At 45.9% G+C, this 22,544-nt stretch overlaps 1 protein-coding gene across 7 annotated transcripts in view; it reads left to right on the forward strand.

Moving 5' to 3' along the window:
* LOC110496032 (RNA binding motif, single stranded interacting protein) overlaps positions 1–22,544 on the forward strand; it is a 276,061-nt gene that overhangs the window by 219,099 nt on the left and 34,418 nt on the right. For all 7 annotated transcript variants that reach the window (XM_090208428.1, XM_090208424.1, XM_090208425.1 and 4 more), the window contains 3 exons: positions 9,017–9,060; positions 15,858–15,954; positions 18,345–18,395. In XM_090208428.1, the coding sequence (XP_090064554.1) occupies positions 9,017–9,060; positions 15,858–15,954; positions 18,345–18,395 (192 nt within the window). The remainder of the gene's footprint in view (positions 1–9,016; positions 9,061–15,857; positions 15,955–18,344; positions 18,396–22,544) is intronic.

Raw genomic sequence — 22,544 nt, forward strand, 5'->3', positions numbered from 1 at the left:
TATAAATTGGATCCATAACATATTCAGCCGTTACAGCCTACAAGGGGAAGGGCAGTCGGGGGGGGGGGGGGGGGGGGTTCATGCGGGTCTACACCCCTACAGGTAATGTGAACTTGCAGGGCCTGACAGTTGTGCTGAAGCTGCACGGCAGAGAGGAAAGGAAAATATATCGTCTCTCTGTTGAGATGGGCCTGGCTGTGTGTCCTTCACGTAACATGCTCTCAGTCTGTCTGCTTGTAGGTTGTGTGTGTGTGAAGTTTGTGTTGGCTTTGCAAGCATATGTTTGTGTGTGTGAACGTCCATCACAGACTCAGCAGCCCAAACACCGAGCCCGGTGAGGCCTGTTTACCCTAACAGCCCGTTGCTATAGAGCCTCACACACTGACAGGGTCAGCTGATTACACTTGACGTGAGGTAAGAGGGGGGTGGTGGGGGGGGGGGGGGGGGGGGTGCAGCATCTGGAAAGAGGAGAGAAGAAAGGAGGCAGCATCGCAAGAGTAGACAGAACACACAACAACACTCTCTCATCTCTCTGTCCTGACCCACTCTCTCCTCCCTATCTCTCATCTCTCCTTCCTGACCCCCTCTCTCCTCCCTCTCTCTCATCTCTCTGTCCTGACCCCCTCTCTCCTCCCTATCTCTCATCTCTCCTTCCTGACCCCCTCTCTCCTCCCTCACTCTCATCTCTCCTTCCTGACCCACTCTCTCCTCCCTATCTCTCATCTCTCCTTCCTGACCCCCTCTCTTCTCCCTCTCTCTCATCTCTCCTTCCTGACCCCCTCTCTCCTCCCTCTCTCTCATCTCTCTGTCCTCACCCCCTCTCTCCTCCCTCTCTCATCTCTCCTTCCTGACCCCTCTCTCCTCCCTCTCTCTCATCTCTCCTTCCTGACCCCTCTCTCCTCCCTCTCTCTCATCTCTCTGTCCTGACCCCCTCTCTCCTCCCTCTCTCTTATCTCTCTGTCCTGACCCACTCTCTCCTCCCTCTCTCTCATCGCTCTGTTTATACCCACTCTCTCCTCCCTCTCTCTCATCTCTCTGTCCTGACCCACTCTCTTATCCCTCTCTCTCATCTCTCCTTCCTGACCCCCTCTCTCCACCCTCTCTCTCATCTCTCCTTCCTGACCCCCTCTCTCCTCCCTCTCTCTCATCTCTCTGTCCTGACCCCCTCTCTCCTCCCTCTCTCTCATCTCTCCTTCCTGACCCCCTCTCTCCTCCCTCTCTCTCATCTCTCTGTCCTCACCCCCTCTCTCCTCCCTCTCTCTCATCTCTCCTTCCTGACCCCTCTCTCCTCCCTCCGACCCCCTTTCTCCTCCCTCTCTTTCATCTCTCCTTCCTGACCCCCTCTCTCCTCCCTCTCTCTCTCATCTCTCCTTCCTGACCCCCTTTCTCCTCCCTCTCTTTCATCTCTCCTTCCTGACCCCCTCTCTCCTCCCTCTCTCTCTCATCTCTCCTTCCTGACCCCCTCTCTCCTCCCTCTCTCTCATCTCTCTGTCCTGACCCCCTCTCTCCTCCCTATCTCTCATCTCTCCTTCCTGACCCCCTCTCTCCTCCCTCACTCTCATCTCTCCTTCCTGACCCACTCTCTCCTCCCTATCTCTCATCTCTCCTTCCTGACCCCCTCTCTTCTCCCTCTCTCTCATCTCTCCTTCCTGACCCCCTCTCTCCTCCCTCTCTCTCATCTCTCTGTCCTCACCCCCTCTCTCCTCCCTCTCTCTCATCTCTCCTTCCTGACCCCTCTCTCCTCCCTCTCTCTCATCTCTCCTTCCTGACCCCTCTCTCCTCCCTCTCTCTCATCTCTCTGTCCTGACCCCCTCTCTCCTCCCTCTCTCTTATCTCTCTGTCCTGACCCACTCTCTCCTCCCTCTCTCTCATCTCTCTGTCCTGAACCACTCTCTCCTCCCTCTCTCTCATCGCTCTGTTTATACCCACTCTCTCCTCCCTCTCTCTCATCTCTCTGTCCTGACCCACTCTCTTATCCCTCTCTCTCATCTCTCCTTCCTGACCCCCTCTCTCCACCTCTCTCTCATCTCTCCTTCCTGACCCCCTCTCTCCTCCCTCTCTCTCATCTCTCTGTCCTGACCCCCTCTCTCCTCCCTCTCTCTCATCTCTCCTTCCTGACCCCCTCTCTCCTCCCTCTCTCTCATCTCTCTGTCCTCACCCCCTCTCTCCTCCCTCTCTCTCATCTCTCCTTCCTGACCCCTCTCTCCTCCCTCCGACCCCCTTTCTCCTCCCTCTCTTTCATCTCTCCTTCCTGACACCCTCTCTCCTCCCTCTCTCTCTCATCTCTCCTTCCTGACCCCCTCTCTCCTCCCTCTCTCTCATCTCTCTGTCCTGACCCCCTCTCTCCTCCCTCTCTCTCATCTCTCTGTCCTGACCCACTCTCTCCTCCCTCTCTCTCATCTCTCCTTCCTTACCCCCTCTCTTCTCCCTCTCTCTCATCTCTCTGTCCTGACCCCCTCTCTCCTCCCTCTCTTTCATCTCTCCTTCCTGACCCCCTCTCTCCTCTCTCTCTCTCATCTCTTTTTCCTGACCCCCTCTCTCCTCCCTCTCTCTCATCTCTCCGACCTGACCCCCTCTCTCCTCCCTCTCTCTCATCTCTCTGTCCTGACCCCCTCTCTCTCATCTCTCTGTCCTGACCCCTCTCTCCTCCCTCTCTCTCATCTCTCTGTCCTGACCCACTCTCTCCTCCCTCTCTCTCATCTCTCCTCCCTCTCTCATCTCTCCTCCCCCTCCCTCCCTCCCTCTCATCTCTCCTCACCCTCTCTCATCTCTTCTCCCTCTCCTCCTTCTCTCTCATCTCTTCTCCCTCTCCTCCCCCTCTCCTCTCCTCCCCCTCTCATCTCTCCTCCCCCTCTCTCATCTTTCTCCCTCTCCTCCTTCTCTCTCATCTCTCCTCCCTCTCCTAACTCTCTCTCATCTCTCCTCCCTCTCCTACCTCTCTCTCATCTCTCCTCCCTCTCCTACCTCTCTCTCATCTCTCCTCCCACTCCTCCCTCTCTCTCATCTCTCCTCCCTCTCCTACCTCTCTCTCATCTCTTCTCCCTCTCCTCCTTCTCTCTCATCTCTCCTCCTTCTCTCTCATCTATCCTCCCTCTCCTCCCTCTCTCATCTCTCCTACCTCTCTCTCATCTCTCCTACCTCTCTTATCTCTCCTCCCTCTCCTCCTTCTCTCATCTCTTCTCCCTCTCCTCCTTCTCTCATCTCTTCTCCCACTCCTTCTCTCTCATCTCTCCTCCCTCTCCTACCTCTCTCTCATCTCTCCTACCTCTCATCTCTCCTCCCTCCCTCTCTCTCATCTCCCTCTCCTCCTTCTCTCTCATCTCTCCTCCTTCTCTATCATCTCTCCTCCCTCTCCTCCCTCTCTCTCATCTCTCCTCCCTCTCCTACCTCTCTCTCATCTCTCATCCCTCTCCTACCTCTCTCATCCCTCTCCTACCTCTCTCTCATCTCTCCTCCCTCTCCTACCTCTCTCATCTCTCCTCCCTCTCTCTCATCTTTTCTACCTCAACCCCCACACAGTAACAGTCCTTAGATTAAACTGCTTGCATCTCACATGCAGATTAACGACATGATTTGTGTTTTTATCTCTGCAAAAAGGCCCTCCTGTAGCCTCAGGCTCATCAGATCGGATGAGTTTTACATCTCTCCTCCCTTGTCTCCCCCATTTCCTCCCTCCTTCCCTCCCTCCTTTCTTCGCCTTGCTATGGTTAAGGACATGATTGAGAGGCTGGTGAAGACGTCTGTGTGTGTGAGAGAGTGCTTGCACATACGTACATATGCACATGTGTGTTTGCTTACATTTGTTCGTACCTTTGTGTGTGTGTGTGTGTCAGCGATGCCCCCACAGTCATTGATCAGCAGCACAGCCAGGGTCTGGAGATAGGCATCACATGTGAGTCTGTTTATCAGACGTTCTCCGGTCCTTCACCAAGGACCTCCCGTTCCGTGGCCAGAGGAAGAGGGCCTCCCGTTCCGTGGCCAGATGAAGAGGGCCTCCCGTTCCGTGGCCAGAGGAAGAGGGCCTCCCGTTCCGTGGCCAGATGAAGAGGGCCTCCCATTCCATGGCCAGATGAAGAGGGCCTCCCGTTCCGTGGCCAGAGGAAGAGGGCCTCCCATTCCGCGGCCAGAGGAATAGGGCCTCCCTTTCCGCGGCCAGAGGAAGAGGGCCTCCCGTTCCGCGGCCAGAGGAAGAGGGCCTCCCGTTCCGCGGCCAGAGGAAGAGGGCCTCCTGTTCCGCGGCCAGAGGAAGAAGGCCTCCCGGCGCACGCCATTTGCTACGTTCTCCATCTATCCCCTTTTTGAAGTCAGCCAAACTCCCAGAACACATCAGGGGTCTAGTAGAGCAGCAAGCAACCGCATTGTGGCGTGATTAGTCAGGAGTAGAAAAGAGGTCAGAAGTCTGTTTTCATCTAAGTGACTATGAGGCATGCAAATGCTCTCTCAAGCATGTCACATCTTTCAAATGATGTGCGCTTACACACACACACACACGCGAGATCCTACTCTGTAGGAGTCACACATGCTCACTCACACACACACACATGACATACACTCATACACACACACCCTTAATGATTAAATCGTTAACACACACACACACAGGTAGTCTCACAAAGTCACACTAGCGCAAGTGCTTTCTCTTGGGGAAAGTATTCATATGTGAAAAACCACGGGGTTCTCCCGTGTGAAAGAAAGCCTGACAGATGTTTTTGAGAGAGAGGGTGTGTGTCCTACAGCCGGACACCATGGGTGGGGTTTCCTGTGGACGTCCAGTACAGGCATTCTTCCAGCTGGCTTTCTGTCACACCCACATACTGTACTACAGTATACACACACACTCTCACACACTTCCTCCCTCTGTCTCTCATTCACATGCTCCACATTCCTGTCCTAGACATACACTGAGTGAACAAAACATTAGGAACACCTGCTCTTTCCATGACATAGACTGGTGAATCCAGGTGAAATCCAGGTGAAAGATATGATCCCTTATTGATGTCACTTGTTAAATCAACTTCAATCAGTGTAGATGACGTGGAGAAGACGGGTTAAAGAAGGATCGTTAAGCCTTGAGACATGGATTGTGTATGTGTGCCATTCAGAGGGTGAATGGGAAAGACAAATATAAGGTGGTATGGTAGTACATGCTCAACAGTTTCCCGTGTGAATCAAGAATGGTCCACCACCCAAATGACATCCAGTGAATTTGTGGGAACTGTGGGAAGCATTGGAGTCAACATGGGCCAGCCTCCCTGTGGAACGCTTTCCACACCTCTTTGAGTCCATGTCCTGATGAATTGAGGGCAAAAGGGGGTGCAACTCAATATTAGGAATGTGTTCCTAATGTTTTGTATACTCAGTGTATACTCTCACTTCTTCTTCCTCACATACTCTCACTTCTTCTTCCTCACATACTCTCACTTCTTCTTCCTCACATACTCTCACTTCTTCTTCCTCACATACTCTCACTGTCTCTACTGTGTACTCTATCTTCTTCTCTTTCTGTTTACTCTCTCTTCTTCTCTTTCTGTTTACTCTCTCTTCTTCTCTTTCTGTTTACTCTCTTCTTCTCTTTCTGTTTACTCTCTCTTCTCTTTCTGTTTACTCTCTCTTCTTCTCTTTCTGCTTACTCTCTCTTCTCTTTCTGTTTACTATTTCTTCTTCTCTTTCTGTTTACTCTCTATTCTCTTTCTGTTTACTCTCTCTTCTTCTCTTTCTGTTTACTCTCTCTTCTTCTCTTTCTGTTTACTCTCTTCTTCTCTTTCTGTTTACTCTATCTTCTTCTCTTTCTGTTTACTCTCTCTTCTTCTCTTTCTGCTTACTCTCTCTTCTCTTTCTGTTTACTATTTCTTCTTCTCTTTCTGTTTACTCTCTATTCTCTTTCTGTTTACTCTCTCTTCTTCTCTTTCTGTTTACTCTCTCTTCTTCTCTTTCTGTTTACTCTCTTCTTCTCTTTCTGTTTACTCTCTCTTCTTCTCTTTCTGTTTACTCTCTTCTTCTCTTTCTGTTTACTCTCTCTTCTCTTTCTGTTTACTCTCTCTTCTTCTCTTTCTGCTTACTCTCTCTTCTCTTTCTGTTTACTATTTCTTCTTCTCTTTCTGTTTACTCTCTATTCTCTTTCTGTTTACTCTCTCTTCTTCTCTTTCTGTTTACTCTCTCTTCTTCTCTTTCTGTTTACTCTCTTCTTCTCTTTCTGTTTACTCTATCTTCTTCTCTTTCTGTTTACTCTCTCTTCTTCTCTTTCTGTATACTCTCTCTTCTTCTCTTTCTGTTTACTCTCTCTTCTTCTCTTTCTGTTTACTCTCTCCTCTTTCTGTTTACTCTCTCTTCTTCTCTTTCTGTTTAATCTTTCTTCTTCTCTTTCTGTTTACTCTCTCTTCTTCTCTTTCTGTTTACTCTCTCTTCTTCTCTTTCTGTTTAATCTCTCTTCTTTCTGTTTAGTCTCTCTTCTTCTCTTTCTGTATACTCTCTCTTCTCTTTCTGTTTACTCTCTCTTTTCTTTCTGTTTACTCTTTCTTCTTCTCTTTCTGTTTAATCTCTCTTCTTCTCTTTCTGTTTACTCTCTCTTCTTCTCTTTCTGTATACTCTCTCTTCTTCTCTTTCTGTTTACTCTTACTTCTTCTCTTTCTCTTTCTCTCTCTCCTCGTCATCTCACTTTCTTTTTCTCTTTCTTACACACGTTCTCTCTCGCGTGCACGCGCTTTGTACCTGACTCGACAACAGCATGCATAATCAGTCATGGCCATGCAGCCGACCCTTATGGGGGATTGTCTGTGTGAGCCAGGCAGCCATGGTGTGGAATTCATTAACACATGGAAGCAAGGGCACTACGCACGGGACTTATCAGCCTCACCAGACAGCTGGCCTGGTCTGGGATGGCCATTAGCACGTAGAGGCACACAGACGTAGACAAATACACACACAGACATAAAGGCACACACACACACTTCCTGTCAGTGGAACATACAGGCACATACTCTATATGTACATGCATACATTCAAATACACACACACACACACACATACACACACACACACACACACACACACACACACACACACACACACACACACACACACACACACACACACACACACACACACACACACACACTGTCAGTGGAACATACAGGCACAAACTCTATATGTACATGCATACGCTCGATTGCACACACACACACACACGCACACAGACACACACACACACACACACTTCCTCCGCCAACACTCAAACATACGGATACTCTCTCAAATGCGAACACGCATACTCTCACACTCAAACACACTCACACGAAGGAACCCCACCCAGGACTGCTGTTTAATTTTTTTTATGATATGTTTATTATTTTCCAAATGAAAAAAGAAGGCCGAGATACAAACATTGACATTGTACTGTTGAATGGGATGGCACATGTACTGGACCAAACAGAACTTAACTCACACATACACAAATATTATACATGGTAAATATTATACATGGTAAATATTATAAATGGTGAATATTATAAATGGTAAATATTATAAATGGTAAATATTATAAATGGTAAATATTATAAATGGTGAATATTATAAATGGTGAATATTATAAATGGTGAATATTATAAATGGTAAATATTATAAATGGTGAATATTATAAATGGTAAATATTATAAATGGTAAATATTATAAATGGTGAATATTATAAATGGTAAATATTATAAATGGTAAATATTATAAATGGTGAATATTATAAATGGTGAATATTATAAATGGTGAATATTATAAATGGTAAATATTATAAATAGTAAATATTATAAATAGTAAATATTATAAATGGTGAATATTATAAATGGTAAATATTATAAATAGTAAATATTATAAATAGTAAATATTATAAATGGTGAATATTATAAATGGGAAATATTATAAATGGTAAATATTATAAATGGTAAATATTATAAATGGTAAATATTATAAATGGTGCATATTATAAGAAGACAGCATTCAGTCATTACAATCTGTGTGGTTAAAGCAAAACTAAGTGGCCTAGTGAATGTTATGCTCACGCACGCACACATCAACAGTGGCCGTGTCACCCAGGGCTGATGCATCTGCTATGGGATTCATGTGGATCTCTGTTTCCCCTCACTCACGTGGGTGAGGTCCATCCCCTCTAGTTGCTGAGGGTCATTCCTCCTTTTTAGCTCACGCAAACTTCCTAGAGGAACGAGGGAGAGAGGGGGATGGAGAGAGATAGAGGTAGGGAGAGAGGGAGATGGAGAGAGAGAGGGGAAGAGAGAGAGAGGTAGGGAGAGAGGGGGATGGAGAGAGAAAGGGGAAGAGAGAGAGGTAGGTAGAGAGGGGGATAGAGAGAGAGGCGAAGAGAGAGATGTAGGGAGAGAGGGGGATAGAGAGAGAGGGGGATAGAGAGAGAGAGGGGAAGAGAGAGAGGTAGGTAGAGAGGGGGATAGAGAGAGAGGCGAAGAGAGAGATGTAGGGAGAGAGGGGGATAGAGAGAGAAAGGTAGGGAGAGAGGGGGATAGAGAGAGAGAGGGGAAGAGAGAGAGGTAGGGAGAGAGGGGGATAGAGAGACAGAGGAAGAGAGTATGGGAGAGATGGGGGACAGAGAGGGAGAGAGAGAGAGAGAGATAGGGGGAGATAAAAAAGTGTGCTGATGAAATCTGAAATCTCAGCAGCCTCCTGTGTTAAAGAAATGGGATTAGCCCTCATCCGGGAGAGAAGGCTTCGGGAATGCAGATGACGGATTGCAGGGAGAGAAAGAGAGAGAGGGGAAGAGCACGAGAGAGTGGGAGAAAGAGGAAGAGAGACAAGGGCCTCACACACTTTCATGCATACGCTCACTGTCACTTCTTTCTCTCTGTCTCGCTCCCTCTCTCTCTCAAAGCTGGCATCGATCGTTGTCCCACATGCATAAAGTGTATTGAGATCCCGTTTGCTTCCTCTCTGTCAAATCCTGTCCATTATTGTGACTTGAAATTCAAGGATTAACCTGTAACGTGTCTCTCTTGTGTTGCAGACTGGTATGCAGTTAACATATGATCCTGCTGCTATGCAGAACGGGTAAGAGTCAGTCTGTACATCTCTGGCACCGTCCATCCCTCTGAGCAATCTGTACGACTTGTTCAATATGATTGTCTCTTGATTCATGTAGTGTGTGCACTTTGTTACTGTTTACTTCAAATAATCTATAAGAGATGGAGTGATGTTCTCAGGTGTTAGTGCGTGCGTGTATTTCATGCCTGGTTGCCTGCATGTGTGCCCGTCCCTTTGTCTGTGACTGAGTGTGTGTGTGTGTGTGTGTGTGTGTGTGTGTGTGTGTGTGTGTGTGTGTGTGTGTGTGTGTGTGTGTGTGTGTGTGTGCGCGCGCCTTCGGTGCCTGTGTACGAAGGGGTGCAATGGAGATGAATGGCCTCGCAAAGTGTTCTATTTTTCCCTGTGTACTGTAACAGGAAGGGAAGGAGAGCTTTGAGTTCCATCCTCTCACAATGTGTCCTCAGTCTGTGACAGGAAGCTTCTCTCTCACTCCCTGCTTCTCCCAGCTTCCCGAAGCGTTTATCTCAATGACTCTGGAATAAGACTGGATGAATGAATAGAATCTCATTAGATGGGCATATTAGAAACATAATAGTAAGCTGTGATTATGAGGCTGGAAAGAAATAAAAGAAAATAGCACATTGACCACTTAGTAGACATACACTACATGACCAAAAGTATGTGGACACCTGCTCGTCGAACATCTCATTCCAAAATCATGGGCATTAATACGGAGTTGGTCCCCCCTTTGCTGCTATAACAGCTTCCACTCTTCTGGGAAGGCTTTCCATTCGATGTTGGAACATTGCTGCGGGGACTTGCTTCCATTCAGCCACTAGAGCATTAGTGAGGTCGGGCACTGATGTTGGGCGATTAGTCCTGGCTCACAGTCGGTGTTCTAATTCATCCCAAAGGTGTTAGATGGGGTTGAGGTCAGGGCTCTGTGTAGGCCAGTCAAGTTCTTCCCCACCGATCTTGACAAACCCTTTCTGTATGGACCTCACTTTGTGCAAGGGGGCATTGTCATGCTGAAACAGGAAAGGGCTTTCCCCAAACTGTTGCCACAAAGTTGGAAGCACAGAATAGTCTAGAATGTCATTATATGCTGTAGTGTTAAGATTTCCCTTCACTGGAACTAAGTGACCTGGCTCGAACCATGAAAAACAGCCACAGACCATTATTCCTTCTCCACCAAACTTTACAGTCGGCACTATGCATTGGGGCAGGTAGCGTTCTCCTGGCATCCACCAAACCTAGATTCATCCGTTGGACTGCCTAATGGAGAAGCGTGATTCATCACTCCAGAGAATGTGTTTCCACTGCTCCAGAGTCCAATGGCAGCGAGCTTTACACCACTCCAGCCAACACTTGGCATTGTCTATGGTGATCTTAGGCTTGTGTGTGGCAGCTCGGCCATGGAAACCCATTTCATGAAGCTCCAGACGAACAGTTCTGGTGCTGACGTTGCTTCCAGTGGCAGTTTGGAACTCGGTAGTGAGTACCACTTCGCGGCTGAGCCGTTGTTGTTCCTAGACATTTCCACTTCACAATAACAGCACTTAGAGTTGACAGGGGCAGCTGTAGCAGGGCAGAAATTTGACAAACTGATTGTTGGAAAGGTGGCATCCTATGACGTTGCCACGTTGAAAGTCACTGACCACATACTTTTGTATATATAGTGTACATGGAGAATATATGTCTGCAGTATGTTGGGATTACTTCAAGGCTTTTAGTCTGTGACAATAGTTCTACTTTTAAAAGCCAAACGCTTTTTTTTTTTAGAAATAATCAAATCTCAAGCAAGAATTTTGCTAGGACTGTCTGGGACTGGTCTAAAAGGGGCCTAATGGAAGGAATATAGAACCTGAAAATTAGCAGTTATTGGCAGAGAGGTTTGAAACGCTCTTTTATTATTGGTCTATTAACTTATACCGCCTGCTCTACCAACTGAGCTAGGAGGACAACTGAGAGTGGTATAAAACCAGCTAGCGGATAGAAATGACACCCAGGACTGTTGTAGATCTGAATCAACGTCACAACATGATGAAGTAGCCCACCACCTCTTTTCCCTAGAGCCCAACACTTTGGAATAGCCTTCTTTTAAATGCATTGAGTTTTTCCAACACTGTGGATTGAAGTCAGCCAGCAGCCTAAGCCAGTCAGCATTGTATAGCCTTAATACTCCAGGCTAGGGGCAAAAGCACACGACAACCCTTTTTTCAGACGATCACGAAGCTCAATTTGATCTGATAAAACCAGACTTTTCTATCGGGAAGCCAGAAGACGCTTCAATGAAACTTTTATGCGCCCGACGGAACACAATATATTGCCTTGCGTTTGATTTGAGACAAAGACAACGACGAGCTATACCCTCACGTGGGAAGCTCTGTCTGCTCGGCCTCAAATACCGTCTGTGTGATTGAGGATCTGTGCATCGACCACGATGTGTGTAGTGTCTGGGGTGGGTGTGTGTCTTGTGCGTGTACGTGTGGATGTATCAAGGGACTTGAAAGGTCTTTTAGTAGAGAGATTGTCTCTGTGTATGGTACATTCCTGTCCGTATGTGGACAGAGACTGGCTCCAGGGATACGAGTGTCAAAAGATTCCATTTGGTTCCATTAGACTGTTTCCCAATCCTGGTCCTGGGGACCCGAAGGAGTGCACATTTGAGTTGTTTTCCCCTAGCACTCAGACACCTGATTCAAATCATAGGCCTGATTATGAGTTCATTTTTTGAGTTCAATCAACTGTGTTAGTGCTGGGGGCAAAAACAAAAATGTGCACTTTGTTCGAGGTTATTGCATAAAAAGCCTAAGGCATAAACACACAAATATGCCCCCACATACTAGTGTCTATCTCTCTGTTACTTAGTAGAAAGTGTATGTAAATTGCCAGTCAGCTTTTTGAAACAGTAGTTCATTAACCAAACGTAAGCCCTTAATAAACACTTAATAGGCGCCTTAATAATCATGATCATCCTGACATTTCAATGTAGACAGTTGTAATGCATGGAGACCTACGGTGCATTCGGAGAGTATTCAGACCCTGTCCCTTTTTCCACATTTTGTAACATTACAGCCTTATTATTGTTTTCCCCACTCATCAGTCTACACACAATACCCCATAATGACAAAGCGAAAACTTTTTTAGCAGATTTATTCAAAATAAAAAACAGATACCTTATTTACAGAAGAATTCAGACCCTTTTCAATGAGACTCGAAATTGAGCTCAGGTGCATCCTGTTTCCAAATTGATTGGACATGATTTGGACAGGCACACACCTGTTTAAAGTTGAAGTCGGAGGTTTACATACTCTTAGGTTGGAGTCATTCAAACTCATTTTTCAGCCACTCCACAAATTTCTTGTTAACAGACTATAGTTTTGCCAAGTCGGTTAGGACGTCTACTTTGTGCATGACAGTAGTAATTTTTCCAACAATTGTTTACAGACAGATTATTTCACTTATAATTCAATGTATCACAATTCCAGTGGGTCAGAAGTTTCCATACACTAAGTCGACTGTGCCTTTTAATAGCTTGGAAAATTCCAGAAAATTATGTCATGGCTTTAGAAGCTTCTGATAGGCTAATTTACATTATTTGAGTCAATTGGAGGTGTACCTGTAGATGTATTTCAAGGCCTACCTTCAAACTCAGTGCCTCTTTGCTTGACATCATGGGAAAATCTAAAGATATCAACCAAGACCTCAGAGAAAAAATTGTAGACTTCCACAAGTCTGGTTCATCCTTGGGAGCAATTTCCCCTGAAGGTACCATGTTCATCTGTACAAACAATAGTGCACAAGTATAAACACCATGGGACCACGCAGCCGTCATACCGCTCAGGAAGGAGATTAACGTACTTTGGTGCGAAAAGTGCAAATCAATCCCAGAACAACAGCAAAGGACCTTATGAAGATGCTGGAGGAAACAGGTACAAAAGTATCTATATCCACAGTAAAACGAGTCCTATATCGACACAACCTGAAAGGCTGCTCAGCAAGGAAGAAGCCACTGCTCCAAAACAGCCATAAAAAAAGCCAGACTACAGTTTGCAACTGCACATGGGGACAAAGATCATACTGTCCCCTGGTCTGATGAAACAAAAATATAACAGGAAAAAGTGGGAGGCTTGCAAGCCAAAGAACACCATCCCAACCGTGAAGCACGGGGGTGGCATCATCATGTTGTGGGGGTGCTTTTGTTACGCCCCTGAAAACAGGGGAGAAATAATCACGAGAGTGATATGGTATTGTTTTCTCAAGGCAACTTTTAGTTCAATCCAGTTCACAAAAATAACACATTACAAAACAACAGAAAAACCATTATACAAATAACACAGCAAAATATCTTATTAACAACGCACATGTTCATTCACAATCGACATAAAATGGCAGCTTCTCTCAGTACGATGCTATTCTTCGCTACAACCGCGCAGGGCTAATATTACTCTCTTCAAACTTAACTCTAACTTCCTCAAGATGTTACTAAGACACACCTTAAACAATTAACGTTAGCGAGTTATTACATTTAAATGACTCTTTTTTTATCATCAATAAAGTACCTGAAAACAGGGGAGAAATAATCACGAGAGTGATATTGTATTGTTTTCTCAATGCAACTTTTAGTTCAATGAGAAAAGACAGCGATTTCCCCAGGAATATGGGTGGAGACCAGAGCAATCGATCTCCGGCTCATAGATTAAGAGCATTTCGTAGATCACAGATTAACACTTTTAGGCACCACAAAATAAAGTAATCAATATAACGTTTACACATTACTCACAATTCGTACCCTTTGACAGATTTTAACATTAACACAATTATATGAATGTTATCTATCTCTATCAACTAATACTGAATGCATCTTTTTAACCTTAGATGTTTTACGATCCTCACATACTATAAACTTACTAATACTTTTTAATGTATAACAGGCTATGAATATTTCCTTTAACCTGTCCTTTAACCTGTCACACTTTTCTGCAGGAGGGACTGGTGCACTTCACAAAATTGATGGCATCATGAGGCAGGAAAATTATGTGGATATATTGAAGCAACATCTCAAGACATCAAACATTAAAGCTTGGTCGGAAATGGGTCTTCCAAATGGACAATGACCCCAAGCATACTTCCAAAGTTGTGGCAAAATGGCTTAAGGACAACACAGTCAAGGTATTGGAGTGGCCAGAACTGGGCAGAACTGAAAAAGCGTGTGCGAGCAAGGAGCCTACAAACCTGACTCAGTTACACCAGCTCTGTCAGGAGGAATGGGCCAAAATTCACCCAACTTATTGTGGGAAGCTTTTGGAAGGTTACCCGAAACGTTTGACCCAAGTTAAACAATTTAAAGGCAATGCTACCAAATACTAATTCAGTGTATGCAAACTTCTGACCCACTGGGAATGTGATGAAATAAATCATTCTCTCTAATATTATTCTGACATTTCACATTCTTCAAATAAAGTGCTGATCCTAACTGACCTAAAACAGGGCATTTTTACTAGGATTAAATGTCAGGAATTGTGAAAAACTGAGTTTAAAGGTATTTGGCTAAGGTGTATGTAAACTTCCGACTTCAACTGTATATGAGGTCCCACAGTTGCCAGTGCATGTCAGTTCAAAACCAAGCCATGAGGTTGAAGGATTTGTCCTTAGAGCTCCGAGACAAGATTATGTCGAGGCACCGATCTAGGGGAAGGGTACCAAAACATTTCTGCAGCATTGAAGGTCCCCAAGAACACAGTGGCCTCCATCATTCTTAAATGGAAGAAGTTTGGAACCACCAAGACTCTTCCTAGAGCTAGCCACCCGGCCAAACTGAGCAATCGGGGGAGAAGGGCCTTGGTCAGGGAGGTGACCAAGAACCCGATGGTCACTCTGACAGAGCTCCAGAGTTCCTCTGTGGTGATGGGAGAACCTTCCAGAAGGACAACCATCTCTGCAGCAGTCCACCAATCAGGTTATGGTAGAGTGGCCAGACGGAAACCACTCCTCAGTAAAAGGCACATCACGGCCCGTTTGCATTTTACCAAAACGGCACCTGAAGGACTCTCAAAGAAACAAGATTCTCTGGTCTGATGAAACCAAGATTCAACTCGTTCGCCTGATTGCCAAGCGTCACGTCTGGTGGAATCCAGGCACCGTCCATACAGTGAAGCATGGTGGTGGCAGCATCATGCTGTGGGAATGTTTTTCAGCGGCAGGGACTGGCAGACCGAGGGAAAGATGAACGGAGCAAAGTACAGAGAGATCCTTGATGAAAACCTGCTTCAGAGGACCTCAGACGGGGGAAGGTTCACCTTTCAACAGGACAAAGACCCTAAACACACAGCCAAGACAACGCAGGAGTGGCTTCGGGACAAGTCTCCAAACGTCCTTGGGTATCCCAGCCAGAGCTGGGACTTGAAACCGATCAAACATCTCTGGAGAGACCTGAAAATAGCTGTGCAATGACACTCCCCATCTAACCTGACAGAGCTTGAGAGGAGAATGGGAGAAACTCCCCAAATACAGGTGTTCCAAGCTTGTAGCGTTATACTCAAGAAGACCCGAGGCTGTAATCGCTGCCAAAGGTGCTTCAACAAAGTAAAAAATCTGAATACTTATGCAAATGTCATATTTCAGTTTCAGATTTTTTTATACATTTGCAAAAACATATTTTTGCTTTGTCATTATAGGGTATTGTGTGTAGATTGATGAGGTGGAAAAAAACGATTTGATCAAGTCAAGGGGTCTGAATACTTTCTGGATGCATTGTATAGGTACATCCAATACCCGTGTCTGACCTCCCTTTCTCTGTTCTGTTTCCTCTCTCCCCTCAGGTTCTACTCCTCGCCTTACAGTATCGCCACCAACCGCATGATCGCACAGACATCCATTACGCCCTTCATCGCTGCTTCCCCCGTCTCCACATATCAGGTGGGTGGTATACTGGAGTGTAGCCAGAGGGAGATAGCCGTGGGGCGGCTGGGGACTGCGTGGGTGATGGGCAACCTGGGGGGCTGGAAAACAGCAAGGGGCTCTCAGAGATTTGGAACTTCTGAGCTTTCCTCATTGGTTTGCCGACGATGCTGCATGACATCTGTTTTGTAGGCGGTAAAACACAACAGATGGAATGGCTCAACAGAAAAAGAGCAGGAAAGAGACTGATGGAACAGAGAGAAAAGCAACGTCCGTTAGGAATTTGTGTTGGGAAAAACAAACCATTTCTCCTTTGCTTTCCTGACCCTGTTGTGCTTTTAAAGCTTGTTTAAGCTGTCATTCCTTCCACAGTCATTTGACATAATTGTCCTGCTAACTGAGTTCCTCACTTTGCATCCCAGGTGATCCCTGGAACCATGTGAAACGGAGCGTAACGTAAGGGGGTAAATTAACTGTGCCAAACGTCAGTAGCGTTTCCTTTGCTAAACGCCCACAATTTCACGGACCTCCAGATGTTTGACTGCAACAAGCAGAAGGGATGAGACACCGTTCAGTTCACCTCCACTTTCCCCCAAGAGCACTCGCTGTTTATCATTGAGCCTTATTAGAATGCAGAAAGAGGGAGAGTGACAGGGAGAGCGAGAGATGGAACGATAGATAGTGAGAGAGCAAGAAAGAGAGAGCGATGGAGAGAGATGGAAAAAGAGAGAAAGACGGAGAGAGCGAGAAAGACAGAGAGAGAAAGCGAGGGAAGGAATGAGAGAGTGGAGGGGGTCGGTTGGTGAAGGTTGGCATGCTCGCCTTTCAGAGGCGTCTGATTTAAACTCCTGTCCAGCACTGGGGGGAGAAGGGGGATGGGGCGCGGCGCTAATCCGCGTTCTGAAAGCTTCCCAAATTGATTTATCAAAAACAATGGCCAGGCTTTTGAGGAATATTAATCCTCACAGTTTCAATATCGGCCACCACTGCTTCTTGTAATATTGCCCTTCAGCCAAGCAGCGCCAGGCAAGGTGAGTCCTCCATCTTCTGCTCAAGTACAAAGAGTAGAGCAGACAGGAACCACAGCATATGAGACAAAGGAATCATTAGTGGCCACAATGAAAAACATTCATATGATTTCAGCCATATGTGGTAGAAAGTAATAATGTTGTACACACATATTTTTTAGAATCTCTTATTATATCAAATCGGCCTAATGCAGAATATATTGTTTATTAAATTGTGTATTTTACATTTCCAATTGTATTTATTTACTGTATCTAGTAACAGTTTACAAATGTTCATTGTAAACTTTCTTTCTTCGGACTGTGTACTCTGGGAAAACATCTTGATTACTTCGTCACATGACTGTGGACAGTCCAGTCCACTTCCTGGTCTAGCCATACAGTCTTCCCTACTGTGTTCTCTGTCTTAATGGAAGCACAAGCTCAGAGCAGGGTCAGCCAGAGGTAGACATACATCGTCAGACCAGACCACTGGAAAACAGTCTGTCACACAATGTACCAGCTTCTTATTAAGTCACCGCTGCCAATACTACTGCATCTAATGAGAATGATAAAAAACAAATACAAAAAATACAATTACAAAAATCTTAGTCAAAGATGGAAAAACACAGTCTTGAAATGAAATTACAATGTAATTAGAATCTTGTTGATGTCGTCGCATGGGAAAATCTAAAGATGGACGATTAGGGAACGAAGCTTTGTCTCGTCTCTGTTTTCTTCCTGTTGGTTGAGATCAAACATCGAGAGGAAGTAACAAACAAGCGTGGCTCTGTGCTATTCAATAAAAAAAACATACTTGTTTAGGCATGCTCCAAATCATGGGCTTTAACAAGCTCAGAGGATTGGCGTTCTTATAAAAGATTAGCATCTATTTGTCTTTGTTGAGTCCAATCATTTTCCCAGGGATCAATGGGTAGACTTGTTTGTCTCTGACAAGTTGTCTAATGCTCCTCTCCGGTAAATCTAAATTGTCAGTTTATTCAACTGTGGCTTCTCTCACTATCGATAGCAGGAATTCTGTTGAACTGAATGACCCACATGAGCAGGAGTTGTCTTTCTCGTTCAGGGTCAGTTTGTGGGTTCTTGTTATTTGATATTTGAGATGTCGAGCCAAGCCCAGTTGAGCCATCTTGGCTAGTGCCTAATTCTGCCTAATTCTGCAAATTCAAGAACTGTGTGTTTTCAACGGGCCAAGGCTCACCTCAACGCGCCCGCCACTTCCTGGCATGGAGGAAACCGCAGGAAAGGAAAAGGCACCGGCATGCAGAGAAATAGTGTGACAATGGAAAACCAGTTGTTGCACACTGTTGATTGTAAGGGAAAAGAGGTGGCATGGGTAACCTTAAGTCAATAATGATGTTTCATTTGATGTCTCCCTCATAGGTCCAGAGTACGTCATGGATGCCTCATCAACAATACGTTATGCAACCTACAGTAAGTGCATTACCATTCTCTGTCGTGATTTACTGTTTGTGCTCCAGCAGTCCCACATGGACCTTTAACCCTATTTGGGTTAGAGGGCGACAGGAAGACAAAGTTGCCTGATGTCTACCTTCACTTGCAGTAGATTCATGGTGCCTTCGGATAACTCACCAGAAGAGTTAGAGCGCCTTTTAGAATCCTCACCTCAAGAGATGTTTACAACCTCTAAGGCACTTTTCAATATATTTATGCGCTAATATGAGGCAGCATTGGGATTGGAAATGTAGACTCTCCATCTGGAAATTCACTTCAAACTTCTCCTGTGGCAAATCCATTTTCAGACCACCTTCGTAACTCACCCATATACTCATGCAGTGAACATCGCTGATAGCTAAATTATTGTTTCCAATGATTCAAGACAGGAGTGGAACAATCTATAGAAGTTGATAGTCCCATTGTAAGTGTACAAACACATGTTTCTGGTTGGAAACACACAGAGTTTATGGGTCTTGGTGGACTATAGCGTGACTCAGCAGCATTTAGCTAGCAGAGCAGAAACACCAGCTAGCCTGCTCAATCCATCTCAGCAACATACCCAAGCCATCAGCATCCAGTACTGCAGTACTACTACTCAGTCAGCCTTTCATGTTATATTACTAATATAAAAAGTATGTTTATTTATTTGTATTTCATTTTGATTTAACCTCTATTTAACTAGGCAAGTCAGTGACGAACAAATTCTCATTTACAATGACGGTCTACCAAATGTCAAAAGGCCTCCTGCGGGACGGGGGATGGGATTAGAAATAAATATAATAAAAATATAGGACAAAACACACATCACAAAAACGAGAGACACCACAACACTACATCGAGACCTATGAGGACATCATGGCTTGACAGCAACACCACATGACAACAACCTGGTAGCAACACAACATGGCAGCAGCACAACATGGTAGCATGGTAAACATGATTGGGCACAGACAACGGCACAAAAGGCAAGAAGGTAGAAACAACAATACCTCACACAAAGCAACTGTCAATAAGAGTGTCCACGATTGAGTCTTTGAATGAAGAGATGGAGATAAAACTGTCCGGTTTGAGTGTTTGTTGCAGCTCGTTCCAGTCGCTAGCTGCAGCGAACTGAAAAGACGAGCGACCCAGGGATATTTGTACTTTGGGGACCTTTAACAGAATGTGACTGGCAGAACGGGGTGTTGTATGTGGAGGAGGAGGGTTGCAGTAGATATCTCAGATAGGGGGGAGTGAGGCCTAAGAGGGTTTTATAAATAAGCATCAACCAGTGGGTCTTGCGACTGGTATACAGAGATGACCAGTTTACAGAGGAGTATAGAGTGCAGTGATGTGTCCTATGAGGAGCATTGGTGGCAATGTCATATTAACATACACTACAAGATCTCCTGTCATAAATATGTACCACCCACAAGCTCAACAGATATCTAACTCAAAAAAGGATCCTTCTAGCTGGAATACAACCTCAATTATACCTACAGTAACTACCGGTACGTATAGTTATCTATTTCATTTTTCACACAGAGTAGCTAATAATAGCAGTTACTGTAATGCAACAGACTGGATTCCCACTTTAAGACAACTTAGTCTCTTGTTTGGGTAAAAGGCAATTAGTAGGTCCCATGCATTAGACCAGTCTGTATGAGTTTTTTTTTATGAGAGCTGATGCTTTCAGTGCTCCTAATGGTTCTGCTTTTGCAGCCAAATCTCCCATCCTGGCTCTGAGCTTTACCGCAGCACATAGCTTTTTCTACTGGTATCACTGTGGTGTGTTCGTCTATTGCCATGTTACCAATATGTTATTACTATTGCACGACTGTGAGGGACTGAAAATGCGGCCTCGTGACGGAGGCTGGAGTATCTGAAGAAAGGTGGATCCCAAAGCCGTCCCATTGGTCTTCATACACTACATCATACCTAAAGGCACTGTGTGGGTCCTCCAGAGCCATATCTGAGACTTTCCTAGTGTTCCTAGTGACTGAGATCATTTACACACAGGCAGTATCAAAGACGACTACTGTACAGATGTGATGCCAGCGAAGCAGGAACAATGCAACACCGTAGCTCCTGATCCAGCATCACCAGCAGCACCACTATCCATAGAGAAGCCCTCCTACTACCCTACTGCTGCTCCCTGCTGCGCCCATTACCACCTGGCCTCCCCGTCTCAGTTACCCCCACGCTGGGAGACTAGCAACATGCAATCTGGCCCCAGCAGGGCACCACCAGCCTCCCAGCCAGCTCCTCTCCTGCCTTCTTCTAACCAGCCAGCCTCCATGACGGGAGCCCCCGGTGCTACAGATGCTACAGAGATGAGAAGATCAAGGCTTAGCTGCTGTTTGTGTGTGGGGCAGGTGTGCTGTATGAGGGTCTGGGGTTTACGCTGTTTCCTGCACAGTATGGGTGTGTGAGAGTGTGTTTGTGACATACATAGAGAACAGCCGGCCTCGGGCAATTTCGCAGGCTGTAATAGGTGCTGGATTGTTGTGAATACAGCGTCCATTTTTAATATGTTTTACATTTCTAAGTATGACTAGGCTGTCAGTGTTGGTCTTACATAACCCACGAGGGTATCTGTCAGTCCCTCCATCTATAGGCTGTCAGTGTTGGTCTTACATAACCCACGAGGGTATCTGTCAGTCCCTCCATCTATTGGCTGTCGGTGTTGGTCTTACATAACCCACGAGGGTATCTGTCAGTCCCTCCATCTATAGGCTGTCAGTGTTGGTCTTACATAACCCACGAGGGTATCTGTCAGTCCCTCCATCTATTGGCTGTCGGTGTTGGTCTTACATAACCCACGAGGGTATCTGTCAGTCCCTCCATCTATAGGCTGTCAGTCCCTCCATCTATAGGCTGTCAGTGTTGGTCTTACATAACCCACGAGGGTATCTGTCAGTCCCTCCATCTATTGGCTGTCAGTGTTGGTCTTACATAACCCACGAGGGTATCTGTCAGTCCCTCCATCTATTGGCTGTCGGTGTTGGTCTTACATAACCCACGAGGGTATCTGTCAGTCCCTCCATCTATTGGCTGTCAGTGTTGGTCTTACATAACCCACGAGGATATCTGTCAGTCCCTCCATCTATAGGCTGTCAGTGTTGGTCTTACATAACCCACAAGGGTATCTGTCAGTCCCTCCATCTATAGGCTGTCAGTCCCTCCATCTATAGGCTGTCAGTCCCTCCATCTATAGGCTGTCAGTGTTGGTCTTACATAACCCACGAGGGTATCTGTCAGTCCCTCCATCTATAGGCTGTCAGTGTTGGTCTTACATAACCCACGAGGGTATCTGTCAGTCCCTCCATCTATAGGCTGTCAGTGTTGGTCTTACATAACCCACGAGGGTATCTGTCAGTCCCTCCATCTATAGGCTGTCAGTGTTGGTCTTACATAACCCACGAGGGTATCTGTCAGTCCCTCCATCTATAGGCTGTCAGTGTTGGTCTTACATTACCCATGAGGGTATCTGTCAGTCCCTCCATCTATAGGATGTCAGTCCCTCCATCTATAGGCTGTCAGTCCCTCCATCTATAGGCTGTCAGTCCCTCCATCTATAGGCTGTCAGTCCCTCCATCTATAGGCTGTCAGTCCCTCCATCTATAGGCTGTCAGTCCCTCCATCTAAAGGCTGTCAGTCCCTCCATCTATAGGCTGTCAGTCCCTCCATCTATAGGCTGTCAGTCCCTCCATCTATAGGCTGTCAGTCCCTCCATCTATAAGCTGTCAGTCCCTCCATCTATAGGCTGTCAGTCCCTCCATCTATAGGCTGCCGGTCCCTCCATCTATAGGCTGTCGGTCCCTCCATCTATAGGCTGTCAGTCCCTCCATCTATAGGCTGTCAGTCCCTCCATCTATAGGCTGTCGGTCCCTCTATCTATAGGCTGTCGGTCCCTCCATCTATAGGCTGTCGGTCCCTCCATCTATAGGCTGTCAGTCCCTCCATCTATAGGCTGTCAGTCCCTCCATCTATAGGCTGTCAGTCCCTCCATCTATAGGCTGTCAGTCCCTCCATCTAAAGGCTGTCAGTCCCTCCATCTATAAGCTGTCAGTCCCTCCATCTATAAGCTGTCAGTCCCTCCATCTATAGGCTGTCAGTCCCTCCATCTATAGGCTGTCAGTGTTG

Source organism: Oncorhynchus mykiss, chromosome 18 (assembly GCF_057628025.1).
Source record: "Oncorhynchus mykiss isolate SJ-2025 chromosome 18, ASM5762802v1, whole genome shotgun sequence".
Lineage (NCBI taxonomy): Eukaryota > Metazoa > Chordata > Actinopteri > Salmoniformes > Salmonidae > Oncorhynchus > Oncorhynchus mykiss.